General features: G+C 36.6%; 1 protein-coding gene across 2 annotated transcripts in view; it reads right to left on the bottom strand.

Moving 5' to 3' along the window:
- Positions 1-649: 649 nt before the first annotated feature.
- Positions 650-21593, bottom strand: part of PIP4K2A (phosphatidylinositol-5-phosphate 4-kinase type 2 alpha) — a 107744-nt gene continuing 86800 nt past the window's right edge. The window contains exons 6-10 of one of the 2 annotated variants that reach the window (XM_054636599.2): positions 19161-19199; positions 9590-9703; positions 5857-6100; positions 4696-4799; positions 650-2968 (exon numbers count right to left, since the gene is read on the bottom strand). In XM_054636599.2, coding sequence (XP_054492574.1) covers positions 2888-2968; positions 4696-4799; positions 5857-6100; positions 9590-9703; positions 19161-19199 — 582 coding nt within the window. In that variant the 3' untranslated portion in view covers positions 650-2887. The remainder of the gene's footprint in view (positions 2969-4695; positions 4800-5856; positions 6101-9589; positions 9704-19160; positions 19200-21593) is intronic. The other variant, XM_077174047.1, reaches the window with a different exon arrangement.

Below are 21593 nucleotides of genomic sequence, written 5' to 3'. Positions count from 1 at the left end.
GGGTATATCTACTTTATCATTAATTCAGACATCTATTTTACATGTAATACTGCCAAAAATATTGTTTTGCTACATCTGTGCAATAAACTGAAAAAAACCAGAAAGTGACAAATGTATTAAAATAATTAAAAGTTAAGTCAGAACAAAGACAAAAAGACACTTTTCTGCCATTTGCCCACAATGTGTAGCACAGGCTGTACCATGCACTGAAAGCCCCAACAATCAGTGTCTTGAAATTCCAGAACAGAAATCCCTCCCTCCTTCCCATGAAAGTTTGGACTTATTCCCAAATATTTTAAAAATGATTGGTTTAGTATAAGATCATAGCTAAAGAAGTTCTGCCAATCCTTCTATCAATCAACTATCATGGATGATCTTGCTGTTTTGTTATTAAAACTAGGATTTAGACCACAGATTTGCCAATTACAAACCTCAGTATTTGCTCTCAGAGCCAGTCTCAGCCCAAAACCCCAGAGACTAAAGGTTTCAAGCCCCTTAAAGTAAGCATAGAAGAAGCATCTTAAAATCTAGTGAAAAAATCTCAAGTTTAAATATTGTCTTACTTTTTTTCCTTTGTGATACAGGCATTTAACATCCAAAATTCATCTGTAAGCAATCAAAACCACAGGTGAAACACAAGAACAAAGGATTTACCTAGTGAGTCATCAAAGTGCTTTATTTTATAAAGCCTTGCTCATGTTTGGAGTGTAATCTAAGCACTAACATACACAATAATGAGTCTTCCTTGCCCTGTCCAAATAAACAGTTTATCAACAAGAGTGAGTGACAAAAATGCTACACAGACAAAAAGAATGCTTTGTTGTAAATGTCTAAAAGGGTCTAAAATGTACACTCATTGGCCGTAATTAAATATGTACTCTGAGTACCTTCTTTTTACTCCAGGGTCTCCCTGTGGCCTCATACCTTCAGAAGCTTCAGAAAACGAAACTTGGGTGAGAACATAGACAACCAGGGTGTTTAAGGAGAGGAGAAAAAAAAATAAAATCAAGCCACAGTACCAACTTATTTAAATACATACAATACAAAAGTATACACATACATTACAGTGCTGCAGACATCACTAAGTCAAACGTAACAAAAATCCCTGTGGGAAAGGTTGGGGAAAGGAAGAAAAATTAGTACACAGCAACAGGGATAGTATTGCCTTTGGCCACTGGAAGTGTAATTAAGGGGCTGCTGTTGCAGGGGCTCCTCTGAAGTGAACCACAACACAGGTTATGCAGAGTTGCAGGCTGAGCAGCACTGACACTGGTTATGGAGAAGGCATGCTGGCACTCCTGATCCCAGTTAGAAATGATGAGAGGGAGATTTGACTTCTCTTATGTTGCCTACAAAATCTAACAATTTCAATAAAGAAATTTTAAAGGCACAGCTTTAGCACAGTGTATAAGTAGATAAACTTTTAAGCATATGTAAATTTGTCTCTTTCAAGCATGGAGTCTTTCAGGGAAAAATACAAGAGGAGAAGGAATACAATGTTGTTTAAAAATTTTAAACAAGTTAAACATGATCAGCACAGTTTCAGGCAATGTACTATACAATCAAAACTGAGTAAATGGTAGGACAGGTCATTTTGATGCTGAAAGACAACCTTGGGAAAAATCCCTCCAAAATATCCTTTCGCATTTTATTGTAAAAGAGTCTATCATGGAGGTGAGCGAGACATTCACTTTAGTACACTACTGCATATTACCTCTTGGAAGATGACAAACATTACTTCATTTGTACTGCAAAATAACTTTACATGTAAACTCAAAAGTCTTATTTTGTACACGGCTCTGAAATTCAGAAATATCCCTGCTTTCCTAATAATGTAAACAGTAAAATTCAGGGTTCATTTTTCAAGGGATAATCTATAATAAAATACTGCTATTTCAACAGTACAACATAAGCATTTAAACTTCAAATTCCCAGTAAATTACAAGGGAATGGAATTTCTATCAGTGTGCACATCTTTCAGGATGGGTAGAAGATGGAGCTACTATTGCCCAAAACTATGCACTTCTTCAGATAAGCTACTTTTACACTTGTAACATTATTAGTTCCTATATTGCAAGAATATAAAACAAATGAAAACTTCAGGTAACAAAGAGAAATAAGCAAAGTTTTCCCTTAATGTAAGTTTACTATAGCAAAAATGTACACATAGCATGAATTATGTTAGCTCTTTGTAAGGTAAGAGATGCCAGCTCTCAGATGTCTGAGAGGCTTAACTTCCTGATGCAATGTGCTGAAAAAGAAGACAAAAAAGAGAGAGAGGAAAGAAAAGGACAAAACCCAACTGCTAGGAACCAAATGGGAAAAGCCTCCGGCACCAAGGGCTGTTGCAGCTGTGTTTTTAAGGAGTGCCAGTGTGCAGGGTGTAAGTGTAACATTCGCAGTAAGGTCTTCATTATTATCACCATCATCATCATCATCATGAAGAATACTGTCATGTATCTTTTTTCAAAATATAAACTGATCCACAGTTTACAGTTTGATATCAATATTGTAGATTTAACATGCATTTACTCTTCCCCACCCCCACCCCACACCTCTTTGCTCATTTATTCCATTTCAGCTGGTAGCATCAGAGTATTACTGTCACAGTGCACTCTGAGTAAGCTGTTCTATTTATTTAAATTATTTTAAATTTTTTTTTTTTTTGCACACACAAAAGAGTCAGAAATAGCTAGAACTATGCTGGGAATATCAGGCAGCTGTTAAAGCGAGTACTCCACCCCACTTCAGTCATCTTTGCCAGCAGATGTAAACAAAGGGGTTGCTTTCTGTAAGATGAGTGCTTCTCTGAGTTCCTTTTTTCCCTACACTTGTAGCCATTGCTGCTGTCCCCAGGTCTGGTGTCTGTCCTATGTAACATGATAGGTTACGTCAAGATGTTGGCAATAAAGTCCAAGAAGCGCTTTGAATACTGTTCTGGATTAACAGTTGAAATTTCTGCACCAGCCTATACAGAGAATTGGGACAAGAGGAGAAAGAAGGAAAAACCAGTGTTTTAGTTGATGCTTTTGTCATTGAAAATGTTAATAAATTTCATGTGCAGTTTTCAGAACCAAAGACTAGAAACGCAAACTGTAAATTGTGACCCTCAAGCAGAATCTTACTGGTACCTTTTAAGGCTTCACAGGAGGACACTGATAATCAGTACTCACCCCTGTGACAGCTATCTTCCATTTCTGAAAATTTTTCTTTTTACTTTCCGTGCTTCTCTTTACTTTCATTGTACTTCAGTCTTCTATATGAATTTTTACAGCACATTAGCCATGCTACCCAGTGATTCACAAGCAGATTCTGGTCCCTAGAGCAGCAGTGCCTTCATACAGAGAAGACTGAATTGCCATACTTACATCTGACATGTCAACAGTTGTGTAACACATACTGTTATCTGAATGCTACACAGCCTGGTTTGAAATTCATGGTAAGAGTAACACTTTTTCAATGTTTATGCATTTAAATCTGGACTCACTGAATAAGCCATACAATTGTTATTTCAATGAAGTAATGATTTCATTAATATTTTTATTTGAGTTTTTCAGAGCCTTACCCACATTTTTATTTATATTTTTCCTGTTTTAGAAAAGAGGCAAGTTGCATGCATGCAATTAATGAATGAACTTCAGTGTCACGTGGCTCAGGGTGGAGACAGAGAAATACACAAAATGAATGTATGAAACTAATGTTCTGCAAAAAGTTCTAATCACAATCAGCTTCAATAATCATAGCTGTTACTCACAATATATTTCTATCTGTTATTTAAGCCAGAAGTGTGAGTTTTTAAAGTTTTCTGCTACTTTCAAAGTTCAGTAATAATTGCCAGATAATGGCTGCATATGGTCTGCATCAACTTTAAGCTGCCCAGAAAGCAGAGAGTAATGAGAGCATTGCTTTAGAGAGACAAAAAAATACCTCCTACAGGCCTTTGTAGGTCATATCATTCTCTACTGTAACTAAAAAGCCCAGAGCCCTTTGCCTAAAATTTCCCACAATGCCCTGACCTTTTAGACACTTAGACACAGGAGGGATTTAAGCCTCATCAATGAATATGCTCTTTTTTAAGAAGTTTATGAAATTTGAATGTTAAATCACCACAGGAGTGATAACAGTAGACATAAATAATAAATCTGGAAGACTGGGCTGTTTCACCACGGTTCTTTGGTGTTTGCTGCTAAGCAGTAATTTCAGTCAAAATTAAATAATGGCAGTCAAGCAGAAGCCTTCACTGAACAGTCTCTGAGTATTTAATATGTAAACGAAATTTTCATGCCTGATTTTGTAAATTGCACTTTTTTTTCTGAAGAAGTCTTCTAGAGTGAGCCATGTAATATGTTGAAGGAGTAACTTTCAGCAGGCTGTACCAAGCAATGAAACCATCACTATGGCCCTGCATCTGAAATTAGATTCATGACAGCTTTCATAGAGTGGTGAACGGCTTTGTTTGCAAGAATAAGGTGCATTTCACAAATTTAGGACAAAGTCTTAAAAAGCTTCTCACCAGAGTTCTTTGTGGGTGAGAAAGCTGTGCACACAGCTGAAAAAGCAGTTCCACTCTCAGTATGTAATGTAGGATTTATTTCCCCTCTCCCTAGCTTTACTGAACTGTCCAGTATCAGAGCACTAAACAAAAACACAGGAATATAAATGGAGTAAGAGGAAGAAACCAACCCAGATACTTACCCCATGCTTTACTGTCTTTGCAGCATGGGCAGCTTTCTTTTTTGCATCATAATGAGTAAGAATGTCAATAATGGCCATGAAGTACACCTCCTTCCTGGGAGCATCTGCCAACAGCAAACAGGGCAGTAAGAAGGACTTCTGAAACATCTTAACAACGAGTTCTAACAAAGGAGACTTGGTACAACTCAATCAGCAGCTAAGACAGGTCAATGTCAGTCATAATCAAGATGTGTAAAAAGCACAAGCTCAAGCTGTCCTTAATTCAGAGTTTAACTGCACTCATATATAATGTGAAATGGAAATTTTTTTTTTGTGGAAAAAATATGAAGTTTTATATGAAAGGTAATGCTTCTGTGTCAACAAAGAATTACAGAATAAAAGGCTGGAAAAGACCTTTGAGATTATCAAGTCCAACCTATGACCTAACACCTCCTCATCAACCAAAACAAGGCACTGAGTGCCATGTCCAGTCCTTTTTTAAACATGTCCAGGGATGGTGACTCCACCATGTCCCTGGGCAGACAATTCCAGTGCCCAACCACACTTTCAGTGAAGAACTTTTTCCTGACATCTAACCTAAACTTCTCTTGGTGCAACTAAAGATCATATTTTCTTTATGAATCAAACCATGCATTTATCCATGTCAATGCTTATAAACAAAAAGAAAAGGTAACTTTCCTGTATTGAACTGCCACAGGTACCCAGTTATACTTAATTTTATACACTAACATTAAACTCAGTTTCAAGCTTCTTACATACTCCTTATGAAGACTTTCTTAGTTGCAACACAGAAATTGGGTATGACTGCACAAATTTTCAAAAAGCAACCAAAAAAAAGAAATATAACTTGGAACACTGCTTTTCTCATTCTTTTTACACTGTGTTTAACAGTGTTATCTGCCAGAAAAGACCAATTATAGTTACAAGACTTTCTGAAAGGGATGAAAACCCCATGAATTAAATGCTGAAGAACTGGTGAACCAGAATAGCTAAGCATTATGGAAATCTTCTTCTTTCTGCTGCCACCAAAGAGCAAATTTCCTTTTCCACATAGTCAACTTGTTTTTCAGTTTACATTTGCCTTTACATGGTTGTGAGGACTTTAGAATTCTGATGCAAGGATCAAACCACCTTAACATGGAAATATTTCTTACTGCTTACTTTCATGGGATTTTATTCCATAAACATCAATAGCTGGGTCAAATTCCCCTGGAGCCAAAGGCAGTGAGCTGTTCAGTGTATTTCCTGGACTGTCTGGAGGGGTTCCAATAGGGTGGGTCCCATCACTTTCACCTTCCTCTTCTCCATCATTCTCTTCACACTCTACTTCTTCCTGTTCAGCTCTTTCAACATCATGAATTCCAACCAGCAAGCTGTAGTCCATGAGTTTTAACTGAGCAAGGAACTAGAAAGTGATAAAAAGCATTCTATCAATATTGCTGAAAAACATAAGCTCCACTTACAAAAAGGTGTCACAAATTGAGAAAAAATTCTAAGACAATTCTGAGAGAGAGCAAAAGGGAAGATTGAGTGATAAAGCTGGCAAAGAGATACCTGATTTTACTAAAATGTATTAGCAGCACAGAAATTACTTGAAACTTATTCTGTAGCCCACTCTTCCAAAAGCCTCAGGGAAAAAAAAATCTGTGAGTAGTGAAGACCAGGGTGCCTGCAAGCCAATAATTGTTACTCCTAACTGTTTCAGTTAAATTAGATTGATAGAATAGCCTGGGTTGGAAGTGACCCCCAAGGACCATCGAGTGCAACTCTTGGCCCTGCTGTACAGAAACATCCCCAGGGGTCACACCATGTGCCTGAGAATATTGAGCAAATGCTTCTGGAACTCTGTCAGGCTTGGTGCTGGGGCACCATCCTCTCTGGCCTCCTTGGACAGCTTCCTTATGTTGTGGTGCCCAAAACCACACCCAGCACTTGAGGTGGGGACTGCTCTGTCACTGCTCAGCGTCCAGAGCAGCCTCAGTGCTATCAGGTGTAGAGCATGCTATGATCTGATGCTGAACCCATACTCTTAATCCCTTTTAAGTCTTATTAAAGAATCATAAAAAACATTCAAATATTCTTGCAGTGGAAAGCTGTGAAGTTTCACACCCTGAAGACATGAAATGATGTTGTATTCTCTTCACAGTGACAGGCTCATGATTCACATCACGAAAGCAAAACATGTATGTGAATGAAAGGGTGGTTTTGAATAAAGAATAAGGATGGGAGATTTCAGGAAATCTAAAGATAAATACACTCCATGTACAAACAAAGAGTTATTTTAGTTGAGGAGAACAGCATAAGGCAGAGAGAGGAGGATGGAAATAAGGAAGGTATAAAAGCAGAAAAATGGGGTAAACAGCTCAAGGGGGCAAAGGACAGGCAGGACAGAGCTGTGCTGCAGCTTAAAAGCAGCACTGTGATTTCAAACTGAATGTTTGAAATGAAAATGTGAAGCCCATGCTTGTGGTATGCAGAGAAAGTGGCTGAAAATAAAAATTGCTTCAGTTTTTATAAACTCTAACTGGTTATAAAAAGGAAGTTAGAGCAGACCGGGAAAGAAGGCATTCGAGCTAGACTTTGGCACAGAGAGAGTGATGGGGATGAAAAAGATAAAATACTGGGCAATGAGAAACTCCAGTTTGTCAAAATCTGATTCTGAGAAAAGACATGAGCTGGAGATAACTGTAAATTCAAGTGCTGGAAGAAATATTATGAGATTGAGAGGAGGTTTTAAGAAGAAGAAGAAACTGGTTTTTAAAAATTTAAGTATCATTTATTTCAATATAATAAAACAATAGATTTTCACAAGACTGGAAGAGATCTAAGTTTGAAGAGATGATACACAACAATATACAATACAAACAAATGAGACTGGCCAAAGGCAATGGGGTGGAAGAACTCCAGGCATATTATTCACTACTTGGTAAATACAGGGAAAAAAATCTACTACTAATAATACAGAACAGCATGAAAGAGAATGGACTCTTGGGAAAAAAAACAGTGAGCTACAAATTAGAAGAGAATGGCTCTTGGAAAAAAAATTTGCTGCTGCTAACAACAAAAAGACTTACGGAGTTCAGCACAAGGAAAATAAATCTGATTTAAATGGAAAAAATATGTAGTTTTTCTCAGGACACCTGCAATGGAATAAGGAGATGGGAACACAGACAAGGGAACACCAAAACAGCAGTAATAACTTGTGTTTGAACATAGGAAGGGGACACAGGACTTGATTAGGAGAGAAATATTGAAACAAAGATTAATAAAAAACAAGAACAGATATAAAGCTATATAGCTGAGAATAGTACTCCATGATATGTTTAACTATAAATAGTGTCTGATAAGATAATCATATACTAAGTGTTGTGCATTTCTTTTCATTGTAGTGAAATGTGAGCTTTTACACACTGGTTACAAAGTGTGTCTATCTGTTATCTAACAAGGGCAAAAAGAACCAACAAAAGAAAAGCAAGGTTAAAGAATAGCTTGCCATTGTCAAAATCAGGAGCCAGATCACTTCACACTAGTGGTTTACATGGATATTAAACATTTCTCTGTATAAACTTCAAACCCATAAAACCAACCTCTCAAGTCATAATCTGGAATCTGCCATTATATTCCCAGTCTGGTAAATGATACAGATCATACACAATCTACTTTTCAGGGTAAGAAAGTATCTTCCACATTCCTTCCACACACTTAAGATATTATCTGCAACCTACTTGCTGTAAAAGCAGTAGTCAGCACCAGCAGTACATGTTAAAAGAGCACAAAATTTTAACCCAAATAAACTTATCTCTAGAGCTGTGACATCAGTAGAGCACAATATTTTAAATATAAAATAAACACACATTGATATTTCACAAAGTATTTATGTTTTCATCATCCTCACCACCATAAATTTCCCATTGTTACTATGATGGGAAATTATATTTCCTCAGAAGCAAATTATTGGGTAAATTCTAAAGTAACAGTATTTTGTTTTGTACAACTAATGAGATAAAATCTGAAGAATTTGGAAAGTCAATTCACATAGCTCTTTTGATATAAATAGCTGAAAGTCTTATTAAGTCACAGACACATTTTGCTACCAAGTCTTTTCCAAATCTGCCTTTTTACTTGAAAACAGATTTTAGTTTTTGAGTATAAAGCTGCAAAATACTGTGTTTAGGAAAAATATTTTAAATTATGCAAACTAAAGGCAAGTTGTGTGAACAAGTTAGTCTGATGTTTATTATTTGAACAAAATCAGTGAAAATGTTTCAATAAATTCATACATTAACACTTTTCTTTCAAGTATTTACTATATTCAGCCAAGTAAAATACAAATTTATATGAAAGACTACATTAGGATAATGAGAATCCAATTGCTGTATTCAGATTACTGAGGCTTAGAATGATTTGTGATACTTAGAATGTGATACTTAGAATGATTTAAAACTGGATTACTAACATGAAACAAAAAGGGCATGCACAGCTGTGAGCAGGGCAGATGCCCTTCCTCTGTTATGGACTGCAGCCCATATCTGGCCTCAGCTCTGGTGGAGCACCACCTGTAAAATACAACTAACAATACTCACCTCTCTCTTGGGGGCATTGGGAAGCACTAGGCTTGTAAAGCATTTAAGTACTAAGCAGTACCAGCATTTTAACATCACATCATCAAGGCAGGAACAATGAATGGCAACCAGCTATGGCAGCAAGCCATTTATCACATCAGCAAAGCAGTGATCAACTCCTGAAAGTTTAAATTGTGTTTCATTTAAAACAGTCAGTGTTTACAGTTTGATAAACAAGAGCTTTCATTAATGAATTACACATATGATTTCCTGGGATATCCATAATTTGCCACACATTTTAATCCCATGTAACTGAACAGGCACATTCTTACCTCAACATCCTTTTTGAGTTTCTCAAGGAACATCTTTTTGTTATTCTCATCAATATGAATCTTTTGGCCATCATTAATAAAATCATTGTCTTTGAACGTCGGCAGCTCTTTGGCCTAAAACAAACCAAAATTCCTGTAAGAGCAGGATTGTAAGGAGTGTGGTGAAGCTGCTGGCCCTGTGCCTGAGAAGGCACCCCTGAGGTGCCTCCATGGCACACAGCTCTCCATAACTGCACCCACAGAGCTCTTTGCTCACCTTACCCCTCCTGGAATGGCCTGGAAGGAATGTGTTACCTGGGCAGCAAATGCAGCCAGGACAAAAGCTCCACTCAATACCAGATTTGCATTGAACACTGATTTGCATCCAGCTTCTTCCAAGATGTCATTTGTCAGAGCAAGTGGCAGTAAGTGAACTGAAACTATCCCTCATAACAAAGGGCCTGCATCAGGTCTTACAGAGGAAGTCAGACAGGATTGCATTTTGCACAACCACTGTGAATATTCACAAGTGCCTAATACCAAATAATCATTGGAAAGCATCAAATGAATATTGAGTTATGAAATTCTGCTTAAAAGCAGCAAATGCCAGAGAAGACCACTGCCTCTTCAACATGTAATTAATAATCCTGATGTTGGAGCAACTTGATCACCTTCATCTTCAACTCCCTCATGAAGTGATTTGCAACACCTCAAATGGGCTCTGTTTTTAATGGGCAGTGACTAGATGTTTACTCAGAAAGCCCCAGCAAACTGACAAACAAAAGAGCAGTTCCTTCAGGACATTCAGTCAAGCAAGCTAGAAGTAATACTAACTCCTGCAATCAGAGCTTTTAAAAAATTGGCCCATTAAGAGCAACGAACAGCCTTTCTCCTTGCCCCACCTTTAACCAATAGTATGGAAGAACAGGTTTCCTTTACAAAGAAAATGTTACAGAACAACCAGTGCTGCAATTACTATGAACTGTCAATGGCCAAGAACTAGTGAGTACCCTGAATAAAACAATTTCCCCTTAATCTGAAAGTCCTTCTCCTAGGAATAAAAGGCAGCTAACAGCCTGCAGGAATGTCCTTCATAAGTTTAACTAGTCAGACATTGCTTATAATCATACTGGAGATGGTATTTTTCATGAAGTTTATTTTCTTCCTATGACACAGCAAGGAAAAGAACCTGAGAGCTTCTTTCCTCTACTCCAACAGGTATATCTTGGAAAGCACAGCATTAAAATGTGAGCACCACAGCAGACTCCGAGAGGCCCTTACAGATCTTCACAATGGCTAAAAGCTTTTTTTGCTGTTGGGCTGCGTGCACTGAGGTGGCCAAAATACTCAGTTCCCCAGCTGTCCAAATTCTTTTTTTTTGACCTGGAATTTGTGAATTGCTTGAGATCCCACAATGCTACTTTTGTTTAGAAAAGTGATCCTTTTCTTCCAATAACTGCTCAAAACCACTTGAGAAATTAGTAACATTGTAACAGTTACAAATCCATTATTAAATTCATAGCATCCGGATATCTATGAAGTTTGAAAAAGAAAAAGGTCCTAGTCTGGCTGATCTGAAGTATTATTTTCTTGCATTTAGAACACTCTGATACATTAAAATACCCTCTAATAGCAATCTTCTATTTATATTAAAAAACCCCAACAAAACAAACACCCAAGCTGCTGAGATGGAGTTAGAACCATTCCTCTGTCCCAGAGTCATTCAGCAGTGCTCTCCTGCTTTACTCAAAAACAATGCTGGACACTTTCTGAAGCTCACAATGAATTGTTTACCACAATATGACTGCACAGTGCACACTGATGTTCTTTCTGGCCTACTCAGTAAGAGGTTTAGGACAAAAAGGAGCAGGGGTAACATCAGATAAGCATTCCAGGCTAACAGCTGTAGAGATTACCATACTCAACTGAGCAGAGTGTCCCATGGACAGGGCTAATTGCACAGAGGCAGGACTGTGGATCCAGGGACGTTGCCAACACTGGAGGATGGAATCCAGTGCGTGGGATGCTTAAGAATGGAGAGGAGATTTGGATGAAATAATTTAAGATGAAGCAATAATGAAAAGAATGCAGGAAACCAAGCTTCCTTTATTTTTAGCCCAAAATCACTTAAAAAAATTCCCCAGATTATTTTTCCAGCTAGTATATCCAAGTTATTGATTAAATTAGGCAGAGGTTAAAGTGAAACAAACCCATTAACACAGAAACCCCCCCACTAGTGCTGTTTAAAGCTGGAGGGTGAGCACAGAGGGAGGATGTGCTGTGGTTAAGATGCTGAGATGCTTGTTTGCCTCCAGGCTGTGCCGCAGGCTGCCCGCAGAGCACAGCCCCAGCCACACCGGCGGGGCTGCGAGGGGAAGCTGCCTGCCACTGAGCACAGTCCTGTGGTGGCAAAAATAAACTCAAATTACAAGCAGTGTCTTCTCTGGAAGATGCTAGGGCTGGTAAGCCAGTTGTGCAAGTTAATACTTTAACCTTGTCTCTAACCTATTTTTAATAGAAGTGAGCTAGCAAAGCTGGTGCTGCTGCAGCTCTTGCCTGTCATCACAAGACCCAAGGGGCACTCCCAAGGATGTTCTGGGCAGTGAGTCAGCACTCCCAAAAAGCCTGACTATTCACTGCCTTGTAGGCAGGTTCCCCCAGACCACGATCATCCCTCTGACAATATTTATCTGAGGTAATTTTTATTCACCCAAATACCCATAGTTATAAAGACTTGGCAAGTGTAGAACCATGTAAGTTAAAAGGCAGTTCTGAAGAAAAGGACAAAGTAAAAGCAGTGGATCCCATCTAAGCAACTGAAACTAAAAAGCTCTGTGCCAGTGGTTGCCCTCACTACATTATTTGCCTGATGCCCCCCAGCCTATTCTCTTCCCTCTTTCTAGGTGCTACTAGACAAACCCCTTTTTTTGGTGTACTAGGCAATATTATTCTCCCTATTTATTTGAAGCCAAATAGTCCTAGGATACTGGTGCAGTCCCACGTATTACTAATGACAGACACTGGTAGAAGTGTTTCTAGTGGCACTTTAAATGAAATTTGTCTTAAAATTGATTTGTGAATTTAAGAATCAAAACCTATGAAATATTCAACTAGGAGGGGCTTCTTGTAGTTATGCTGAATTAAGAACACATTCATTCGTGCTGAAAAATCCCACTATGTTAATTTCTTACATGCTGAAATAAACACAAATAGAATCACACTGTGGCAGTTTAGAGCATTATCTGAATGAAAAAAATTGAGGCTTTGCTTTAATGAAATAATTGATATGGTAAATTTTTTATGATGTCTCAAATATTTCCAATGAAGCAAAATCCTTGCTGGAAAATGATTCTCCTAGAATGTAATTCATTATAACGAACATATTACTGTCATTAAAGAACTAAATATTTTAAGAGCTGCACAGGAGATGAGCATCTAACTACTTCCACTAAATTAATAATAGATTTTCTTTCTGAACCACCTCCACTGTTTTTAATCTCCTACTTAAAGATGCAAGAAAGGCACAACAGTTTTTACAAATATAAAATATCTATTAAAAAAGCATGTTATCAGCACACTTCAGGTTTGCATTCCAAAGTTTGCTATGGTCACAGAGAATTTTAATGGCAGGAAGATTTCACTGCCTTTGAAAGGCTGAAAAATCAATAAAGATTTCTTAGTAACTAAGATGACAGAATGTGCAAAGCCTCATTCAAAATAAAAGTATAGTGTAAGAGCTGATACTGTTTTGAGGTAAAAAAACCAAACCCTTGAAATATAAGAGCCAGGTGAAGTTTTACTTCTATGAACATGGTAACAGTTTTTGTGTATTTAAGATATCTCAATTCAGCATCCTATCCTAATGAGTTGAAATGAATATTAGCAGTTTTGTTTCCCCCAAAGTGATTTTGCATACCTCATGACATCAAAAATAATGGTCACTGCTAACATTAATGCTGGCAATTTTGGAAGCAGCTTACTAAAATAGCTGTAGGTCAGGTAAGTTTCCAAATAAGTGATTGAAAAAGGAAAAAAGACTCATTTGGCAGCAATTTCTTATCTAACAAAGACAAGGTTTAGATTTTAGGAGAAATGTTGCATAGCCTTATTTTTTTCTCTGGAACTAGCCACAAGTCACATTATTCATGCAGCTAATCATGGAAAAATTTGGCTTACAACTTATAACTTTTGAAAATTATGTAAAACATCTGCCAAGAGTGAAGGTCCACACCCTGGGCTTTTTTAACAGCAAATGACCCACATACACCTTCATTTTTTAAAGTACTGGGCTCACCAGCAGATATGGAAGGCAGTGTTTGGGAAAAAAAGGCTATACTAATATAATACTATACTAAATATAGCTTGTAATAATTTGGAATGGGTGATTTTCAATTGAATCAAAACTCTGGAGTCACTACATCTACAAGAGGGAAGAATAACTTTAGAATTATGCAGTTTCTTGCCTTCAATAGTTCTGTGAGCTGGGTCCAAACTTTTGTTGTACAAATTGCCTTGCCCTAGACAGGGGCTCCCATATGAAGGGTCTGCAGCTCAACTTGACATCACAAGTCTGTAAAAGGCAATGCAAATAGAGCTCTAACCCCAAAATAGTGTTTGAGGGTAAACACTGGAATGACTTTAGCCAGTACAACAAGCATTTTCTGTAGAAAAAAAAAAGATTTGTGCAGGATGCTGTAGAAGGGTTAAGTACTCAAGCATGTACCAAAATAGAAACTGTCTTTTCAATGCTCAAGGAAATGCATCCAGAATTATCCCTAGCATTAATGTCTTCCTGCTGCAAAATGAACATGTAACATATAAAATGCAACACAAAATTCCCCTGTTATTTTTTAAATTCTTTTAACATATGGAAAGCAGACTTCTAAACAAAAATGAAACAAAACACCCCCACCCCTCAAAACCAAACAAAGGCAAACTAGTGATTTATTTTGAAAAACTGTAATGGGGTTGGTGTCATAATAAGGCTAAATGCTGAAATCAAAACCCTGAATGTCTCTCCCTATCTTTGGAGTGTGATGTTTTGAAAACTATAATCTCTGTACGTTGCAATGTTTAGATTTATTTCACAGGTAAATGTCAGACACTTCACAAGTCTCTTGTGTGAGATCAGCACATAAAGTGGACTGAAATCACTAATTAAAGTACAAAAATGTTCTGAAATTTGTAATCTAAAACAGCAGGAAAAAAGAGGTCAGATGTTGGAATGATCTACCTTGAATAATGTTTTACATAGTGACACCAAAAGTAAAAAAAAACTGAGTCAAGACTGAATGATCTTGTTCCTCTGTTCCTCTACTAAAGCCCTTCTTCCTTAGGTTATACTTTCCTCTCAGAAATCAGTTAATTACTGTATGTTCTAATATATAAAGTTAAACACAAAGCTAACATCTAGTGACAACTTCCAATCTAATTATCACAGCTATGTACTTTGCATACAATTTAATTAAAATGTAACATAGCTGTCAACTATGGCAATCTTTTTCCCAAAAGGAACTTGAATAGAAAATCCTTATTCAATTGTATTGAGTATAATTTTACTGCACTTCTGAATGGTGATTTACGAAACAACACATACTACAGAGGTGGCAATGCAACCAGTTTTAGATGGAAAACATGTGATAATCTCTGAAATTGCTTGAGAAAGATGAAATGTGGTGGGCACCAGTTCAGTTAGGATTTATTTTTCTTCTTCAAATTTCTTTCTGAACTGCTCACTCAGAAGCAAGAGCTTAGATTCTTTTATCAGTACAAGTAGACTCAGCTGTTACTGCTAATTTGATGTTGTACTGCAAGTATGGCATAATTGTGAGCAGCTAGATGGCCTGGGGAGTTCTGCATTATCCTCATTTCACTTGAGAGGGCAAAATTGTCCCAAGAATGAATAGAAAATGCCCACTGTTAAAATAATGAAAATTTTAAAAAGAGTAGCAAAGCCCAAAAAGTCAAAAGGAGCAGCTGTCAGAATTTGACAACTGTTGAAACATACTGTTCTTTTAAAATCCAAGGCATCTGTAAGTGTATGTTATGATACATGTTGCCAAGAAAGTGATGTCTTTATTATTAAAAGTATCATTTGTTACACAAATGAAAGTCATTGTGTGTTAAGGTGAAATTTAAGGGATTGGTGCTTGTTTCTGCACTGATTATCACAAAACATTGAAATGACAGTTTTGGAACTGCTCATCCATATGTTAGGATATTAAACAGCTGATGACAGTCAAACAGGAGGCAAACTGCAAACAGGATGGAAAAGTACCACTCTCAATCAGGCAACTTTTCATCCTAAAAAACTGATTTAAAAAAATGTTTGAATAGTAATACCTCTTTTACACTACTAAGGTAATGAAGAATTATACTATTTTCTCTGATTTCTTATCAATTAAATATTTTTGCATATTTGTCTCTTCTTTATTAATTGAGTAAGTAACTTTTAGTTTGATAGGAAAAAGATTCAAGAACAGAAATTTCACCAAATTTGCCTCTACAAAGTAATTTATCTAAAATTTATCTGCATTAGAATGTGACTGAAAGACTTGCTCTTTTGTTTTCTGTCTTCTGCAGCTTTAAGAGAAGTAAATATATCATGCTTAGTATTCTGAAAACCATCTGATTACTTGAATGTTGTCATTTGAAACTTGATATGAATTACTTAAAAGCCCATTTAAAAACTAGGCATTGCCAGATAATTTAGCCATACATTTTAGTACCAAAAGCTTCCTTTATTACTCTCACATGTGAATAGCCATACAGTTATAATCACTAATTATACTGCCATTAATTGAAATTTATTAATATTAATGTCATTTCAAGATAATATTAATAAATTGATGATTTAGCTTGCATCTGGCTAAAAATTAGCTAATAATTTACTACACCAGCTCAGGTTTTCAGATTGTCTGGCTTTGTTTAATCCCTATGGGCAATTTCTTCTATGATAGGAGATGCCAAAATCTCTTTAGAGAATTTGCTAAAACACCTCCCCCCCTTTCCTTCAAGTCAAACCTTTCCAGTTGTTTTCAAATCTTAAGATTGATTTGAGATTCTCACAGATGATGACAAAAAGTTTGAAACACTGACATCTATTTAAGAAAAAATGGAAGTAAAAACCCATGCTACAGGGCTCTACTTGCCACTCAGGAATAATGGATCATCTACATATTCAGGTCAACAGAGTCCTCAGGCCCTGGAATCAGTGGCACATGTGCAGAAATACCTCTCATGACAGCAGCTCTTTGGCACTGCTCAGAGTTTCAGAACCAAACTTCCCTTACCTATTCATATAAATATACAACACCCTTTTTATCTAAACCTAAAAGCTGTGTGTTAAATTTGAGTAGTCTAAGTGAGTAAATCTGTTGTCATGCCTACTGCAGGAGATTCAGATCATAGTGATGACAAACCTTCTGAACATCTCCAATGCACAGGCAAAATGTATTCTGGCCCTTTCAAATCAACCAGCAGACTCCAAAACTTAAACAAAACCCATGAAATAAGCAAAATACTAATTTCCCCTTGTTTGAATCCCTAAGAGTCTCAAAGTGTAAAATGATGTTCCCTCTATGAATGTAGAAGGCTACCCAATAATTTCCTTTCTTAGCAATCTTTTTTCTGAATGCAAGCTTGTCACTTCCCTCCTGCATTGCACCGGGTTTGAGGGGAATTCTGAGTGACAGAAAGCTGCTTCCAAAGCCTCAGACTGTGTGCTTACAACATCCATAGCCTTTGTGCAGTTCCATCCCCAAGAAATCACACCATTAAAATAGCACAATAAGAATTAGGGGGATGAGGCTTTTATACATTATTTTCAGAGAAGTATTCAAAATCAAAGGAAAGGTTCTAGATGTGAAGTTGATAAGAATTTTTGTTATCTGCCTTATGGAAGTTATGATTTCACATTAGATTTACAGAATAATTGTTTTATGCAATTATATAAAACAACACAAATTTGTTTCAATTTATCTATAGCAAATTCAATAGTAATTCTGCCATGAACTTACACAGGAGCAAAATTAAGGCACTGTTTCTTTAATGTTCTCGCTCAATGTATTAACTACAATATACATGTACTATTATTGATCTATTTATTATTATGAGGCATATTCCAGAAATTGCTCAAAACTACTCTGCTAAACATCTGTATAGTATCAGATCCTGTATAGTGACCATACATAATATTTTTAAATTTTTATGTTACTATTCCAAGCATTTATGTTGCAACCTAAAGCAGTCTCATCCAAATAACTTGTCCTCATCCGTTCTATCAGATTATTTTAATAGTACAGCAGAGGTTTTCAATGATATGAGGTATTGTTTCTAAGACACTGAAGGGTTACTCCCTGCACATTTAAAACACTACAGTTGCCACTAAACAAGAACAAAAACAGATGACAAAAGAAAGAAAAGAGACCATTCAAGACATGATCTTGAGGGCCTGGTACAGCAGAAGAGAGCTATGGCTGGCAATGGTAACAGCAGCTTGCAGGTGGGGCTGTGGTACTGCCTAATGCTCAGAAGAATTTTAAGTGTTCCATCATGCCTTAGGAAAGGTGGAAAAACCTGCACAGAGTTTTTCATGCAGTGACAACTGACAGCTACTGCATGTCCTTCACTCCTTTAGTGCAGTTCTGTGAACTGTAGAAGCCTCAGAGAGGCAGGTATGGCACAACTACTGCTTAGGAGAAAAACAAATGATCTGAATGGCATTTGGGGACAACAGAAAATGAAGTCTCTTAAGAGAACTCTTGAATGAGCTCATGCTAATTCAGGAGGAATGTGCTTGGACAAATTAAGACAACAAAGGCCATGGGTTGTTAGACCTTGCCCAAATTTGAAATCTAAAAAGTCTCAGATGATGGAGACTATGCTACACTTCCAATTATCTGTAGAATCTCCAGAGAAACCTCTCCTAAAATGCCATCTGGCTATTTTGCTAAAATCACAAAGAAAAACTGATAACATTAAATTTTCCAAAAGAACTGAAGTTGGAGGTGGAGAAAAATAAAGCAATCTATTTCTGTTTAGAGCAAAGTTTCAACCCAGAATTTGAGGGAGACTGTCTCTCATTACAGCTACATGTGCATCTAAGTCTGTCAGTCACTTGCTCATTTGTATGAGCTTTACATACCCAAGGGTTCTCATAATTCAAGGTTTGGTTCATCCTTGCACTCAGTTTAGAGGTGGTGTCTCATTACATAATTCCATTACTTGACATGGAGTATTCATAAATTCTCAATATTAAATAGGAAGAGAAAGAAGATGAAGAAGGAGAGAAGGGAACAAAGTTCTGATGTTTTCCTAGCACAGGGCAGGCCCTGAAGAAACTAAGAGAAGAGAAAAGGAAAAGGAGGAGGTAGAGGATTGGCTCACTTACCTCTGAAATTACAACACCTTTGCAAACCAATATTCAAAGGTCTGCAGGAAATAGAGGACAGATAAAAGAGGGATAAGGTAGAACTCAAGAGGGAAGAATATGGCAGAAAAAAAGGAAAGGGTCAGAACAGCACTGGTTATGTTTGTTCTGAGTCTGGCTAGAAGGTTAATTAATTGAAAAAGAAACAGAAATGCACCATACCTTTTCTTTGTCACTGGCTTCTCGAGCCACAGTAGAGCCCTGAAACAGAAAAAATGGATCTAAAAATGTGCATATGTCAGAAACTAATTTGAAAATGTTACAACAGGTCAAAAAGAGGATGAACTGTATCCTTTTGAACTTGAGAAAGGTGATATGGTAGGTAGAATGTCCAGGACTGCTGAACTGCTGCAATCATATGAAGAAGATGCATCATGAGAGAAGAAAGATGGATTACATCCTCAAATGCTCTACTTCTATTGTCCTCCTAATTCTTGGAGCTTTTCCTCATCTGTCATCCTCATTTTGAGTGTATCATGCTGGAAGTTCAGTTTGCTTGGCAGACTTTTCAACTTTTTTTTGGTGCCAATTTAGCTGTATGGGTATGGACTAGCCTATTCTGTATAACTGTCTGGACATTTGTAACACACATTTGAAAAGGATGTCACACAATCTAAACACAAAAGTATTTAAAAGATCATCAAGTACAAACAAGAACAAAGCATCTCACAGCAACATGGAGTAAAAAGAAGAGAAGAGATCAACTGTGGATTCACAGGACTTTACAGTGCTTGCCAAAGACACTTTGGATTTTCTTTTTAAATTTAGTTTTTAGATTAAAATTAGTGAGCAATATGGTGCTTTCTAAATAACCTGGAGCTGACAAAAAAGAAGACTGTATATAATTTCCTTAAAAATTTCTTGGAGCAGAACACACTTTTAAATACCCAGCACGTGTTTATCACGTAACAGCATTGCAAGAAATAGTAACTACAGATATGGTAACTGGGCATTGAAAGATGGGTAAATTAGCTCTGCTGGTTGTTAAAGGGTGTGCATTGTGTAAAGAAATGCTGGAGTGGAGTCCTGCTAGTTTAAAGAATGTGAGGATCCCCAACCACAGCCTTTTATAGCATGTTTTATTCTGTTTATGGAAAGAAACTTAGAAAACTCAGATGTGATGGAGAGAAAAGATATATGGGACAGGATCTCTTAGTTATTATGTATGGCCCTGAAGCAAGGACTTCATTGAATTATTCTTAAATGATAATAAAGCCTGGTAAAAGCCTAACATTTCAGTTTACTCAGGAGACATCTTTTATATTGTATCCTGTGCTCCAACAGATTATTAGGCCAGAAAAAAGATCAACTGAAAACCAAACTGAAGGAAAAGGAAAAAAGAGTCACAATAGTGAAAATTAGGGAGGATGTCAAAAATGACATTTGGTAAAAAAATGACATTGAAATAATTTTAACAAAATGCATCCATGGCCAAAAAATCCCCTTGAAATCCTGTGCTGATTTGTGGTCTTTTTTTCTTGTATCTACAGAGGTAAGACTTTTGCTACAAAGTGAGTTCTAAACTAGTGTCAAAAATATTCATGTACAAAAAAGGACTCTGAATCTACAACTGCAGATGACATAGCAAAGAATAACAAGAAAAAGTAATTTATAATAAATTCAGTGTCACTATAAATCTGTTCAGTGAAGGAGTTTGTTTTGAGGAATATGATATTGATGTTAAATTTGAATTGCATGAGAAGTTAAAGCAGTGCTGTCCAGCTGGACAAACTGAACAGACTACAGAAGCATTCACAGAGGTAAATAACATAAATAGCTGTTGACACCAATGTTAAGAACATAGTGTATATAATTACTTTTTCTTCCTGTTGTGCTTTCATGCCCTTTTTAATGCATCTGTATATTATGATGCTCTAAGTCACAGTTCTCTCAAATTAAAAAAAACAAACTTTCTCTGCTAACAACTGCTGCCAATATTTCTGAATATCAGAAAGTAAATTGTTGACAATCTGGAAATCAGTTCTTATAAATCAAGTTCAGTCAACTATCTAAGCAATTGCTAAGGAGACTTGACAGTAGGAAAGGATGGTCCATCACACAGCATTACAAATCTCCTAATACAGAATGATAAATGAACATCTTAAAGCAAGCCTGCAGATGCACTTAGTGGTTCAGCACATAGAAATTAAAGGTATTAGAAAGAAGTAGGTTTCTAAGGGGATACTTTACAGAGGAAATTAAAATACCATCCCTTGGGTAGAAAGACTAAGACTACATTTTGGGTATTTGTTGTAAGCCCTGTATACTAACTACTGTCAAAATTACAATGACAGATAAAACTTCTGAAACAAAACTAAAACAGATCTTATGATAAAAGCAGATGTTTTGGTTTTTCAAAGACTCTTCTCCTTTTCACTTGAGTTTTTTTTTTAATATTGGATAAATTATTAAGCTTTTGCCATAGTGGTGTACTTTGTTAGCAGCATTTATTTATTATTATTTATTTATTATTATTTAGTTGTTTTATAAATGCCCTCTGCAGTATCAACTGTGGCTTTCCATAATGTTGATAAAAACCTGTAAGAAGCAGAATTATTATTGTACTAGTGTGAAGGGTTTTACCTTTAAACACTA

This window comes from Agelaius phoeniceus, chromosome 1 (assembly GCF_051311805.1).
Source record: "Agelaius phoeniceus isolate bAgePho1 chromosome 1, bAgePho1.hap1, whole genome shotgun sequence".
NCBI classification, from domain to species: Eukaryota; Metazoa; Chordata; class Aves; order Passeriformes; family Icteridae; genus Agelaius; species Agelaius phoeniceus.
The sequence above is the reverse complement of the archived record's forward strand: the minus strand, read 5'-3'. Positions and strand labels throughout refer to the sequence as shown.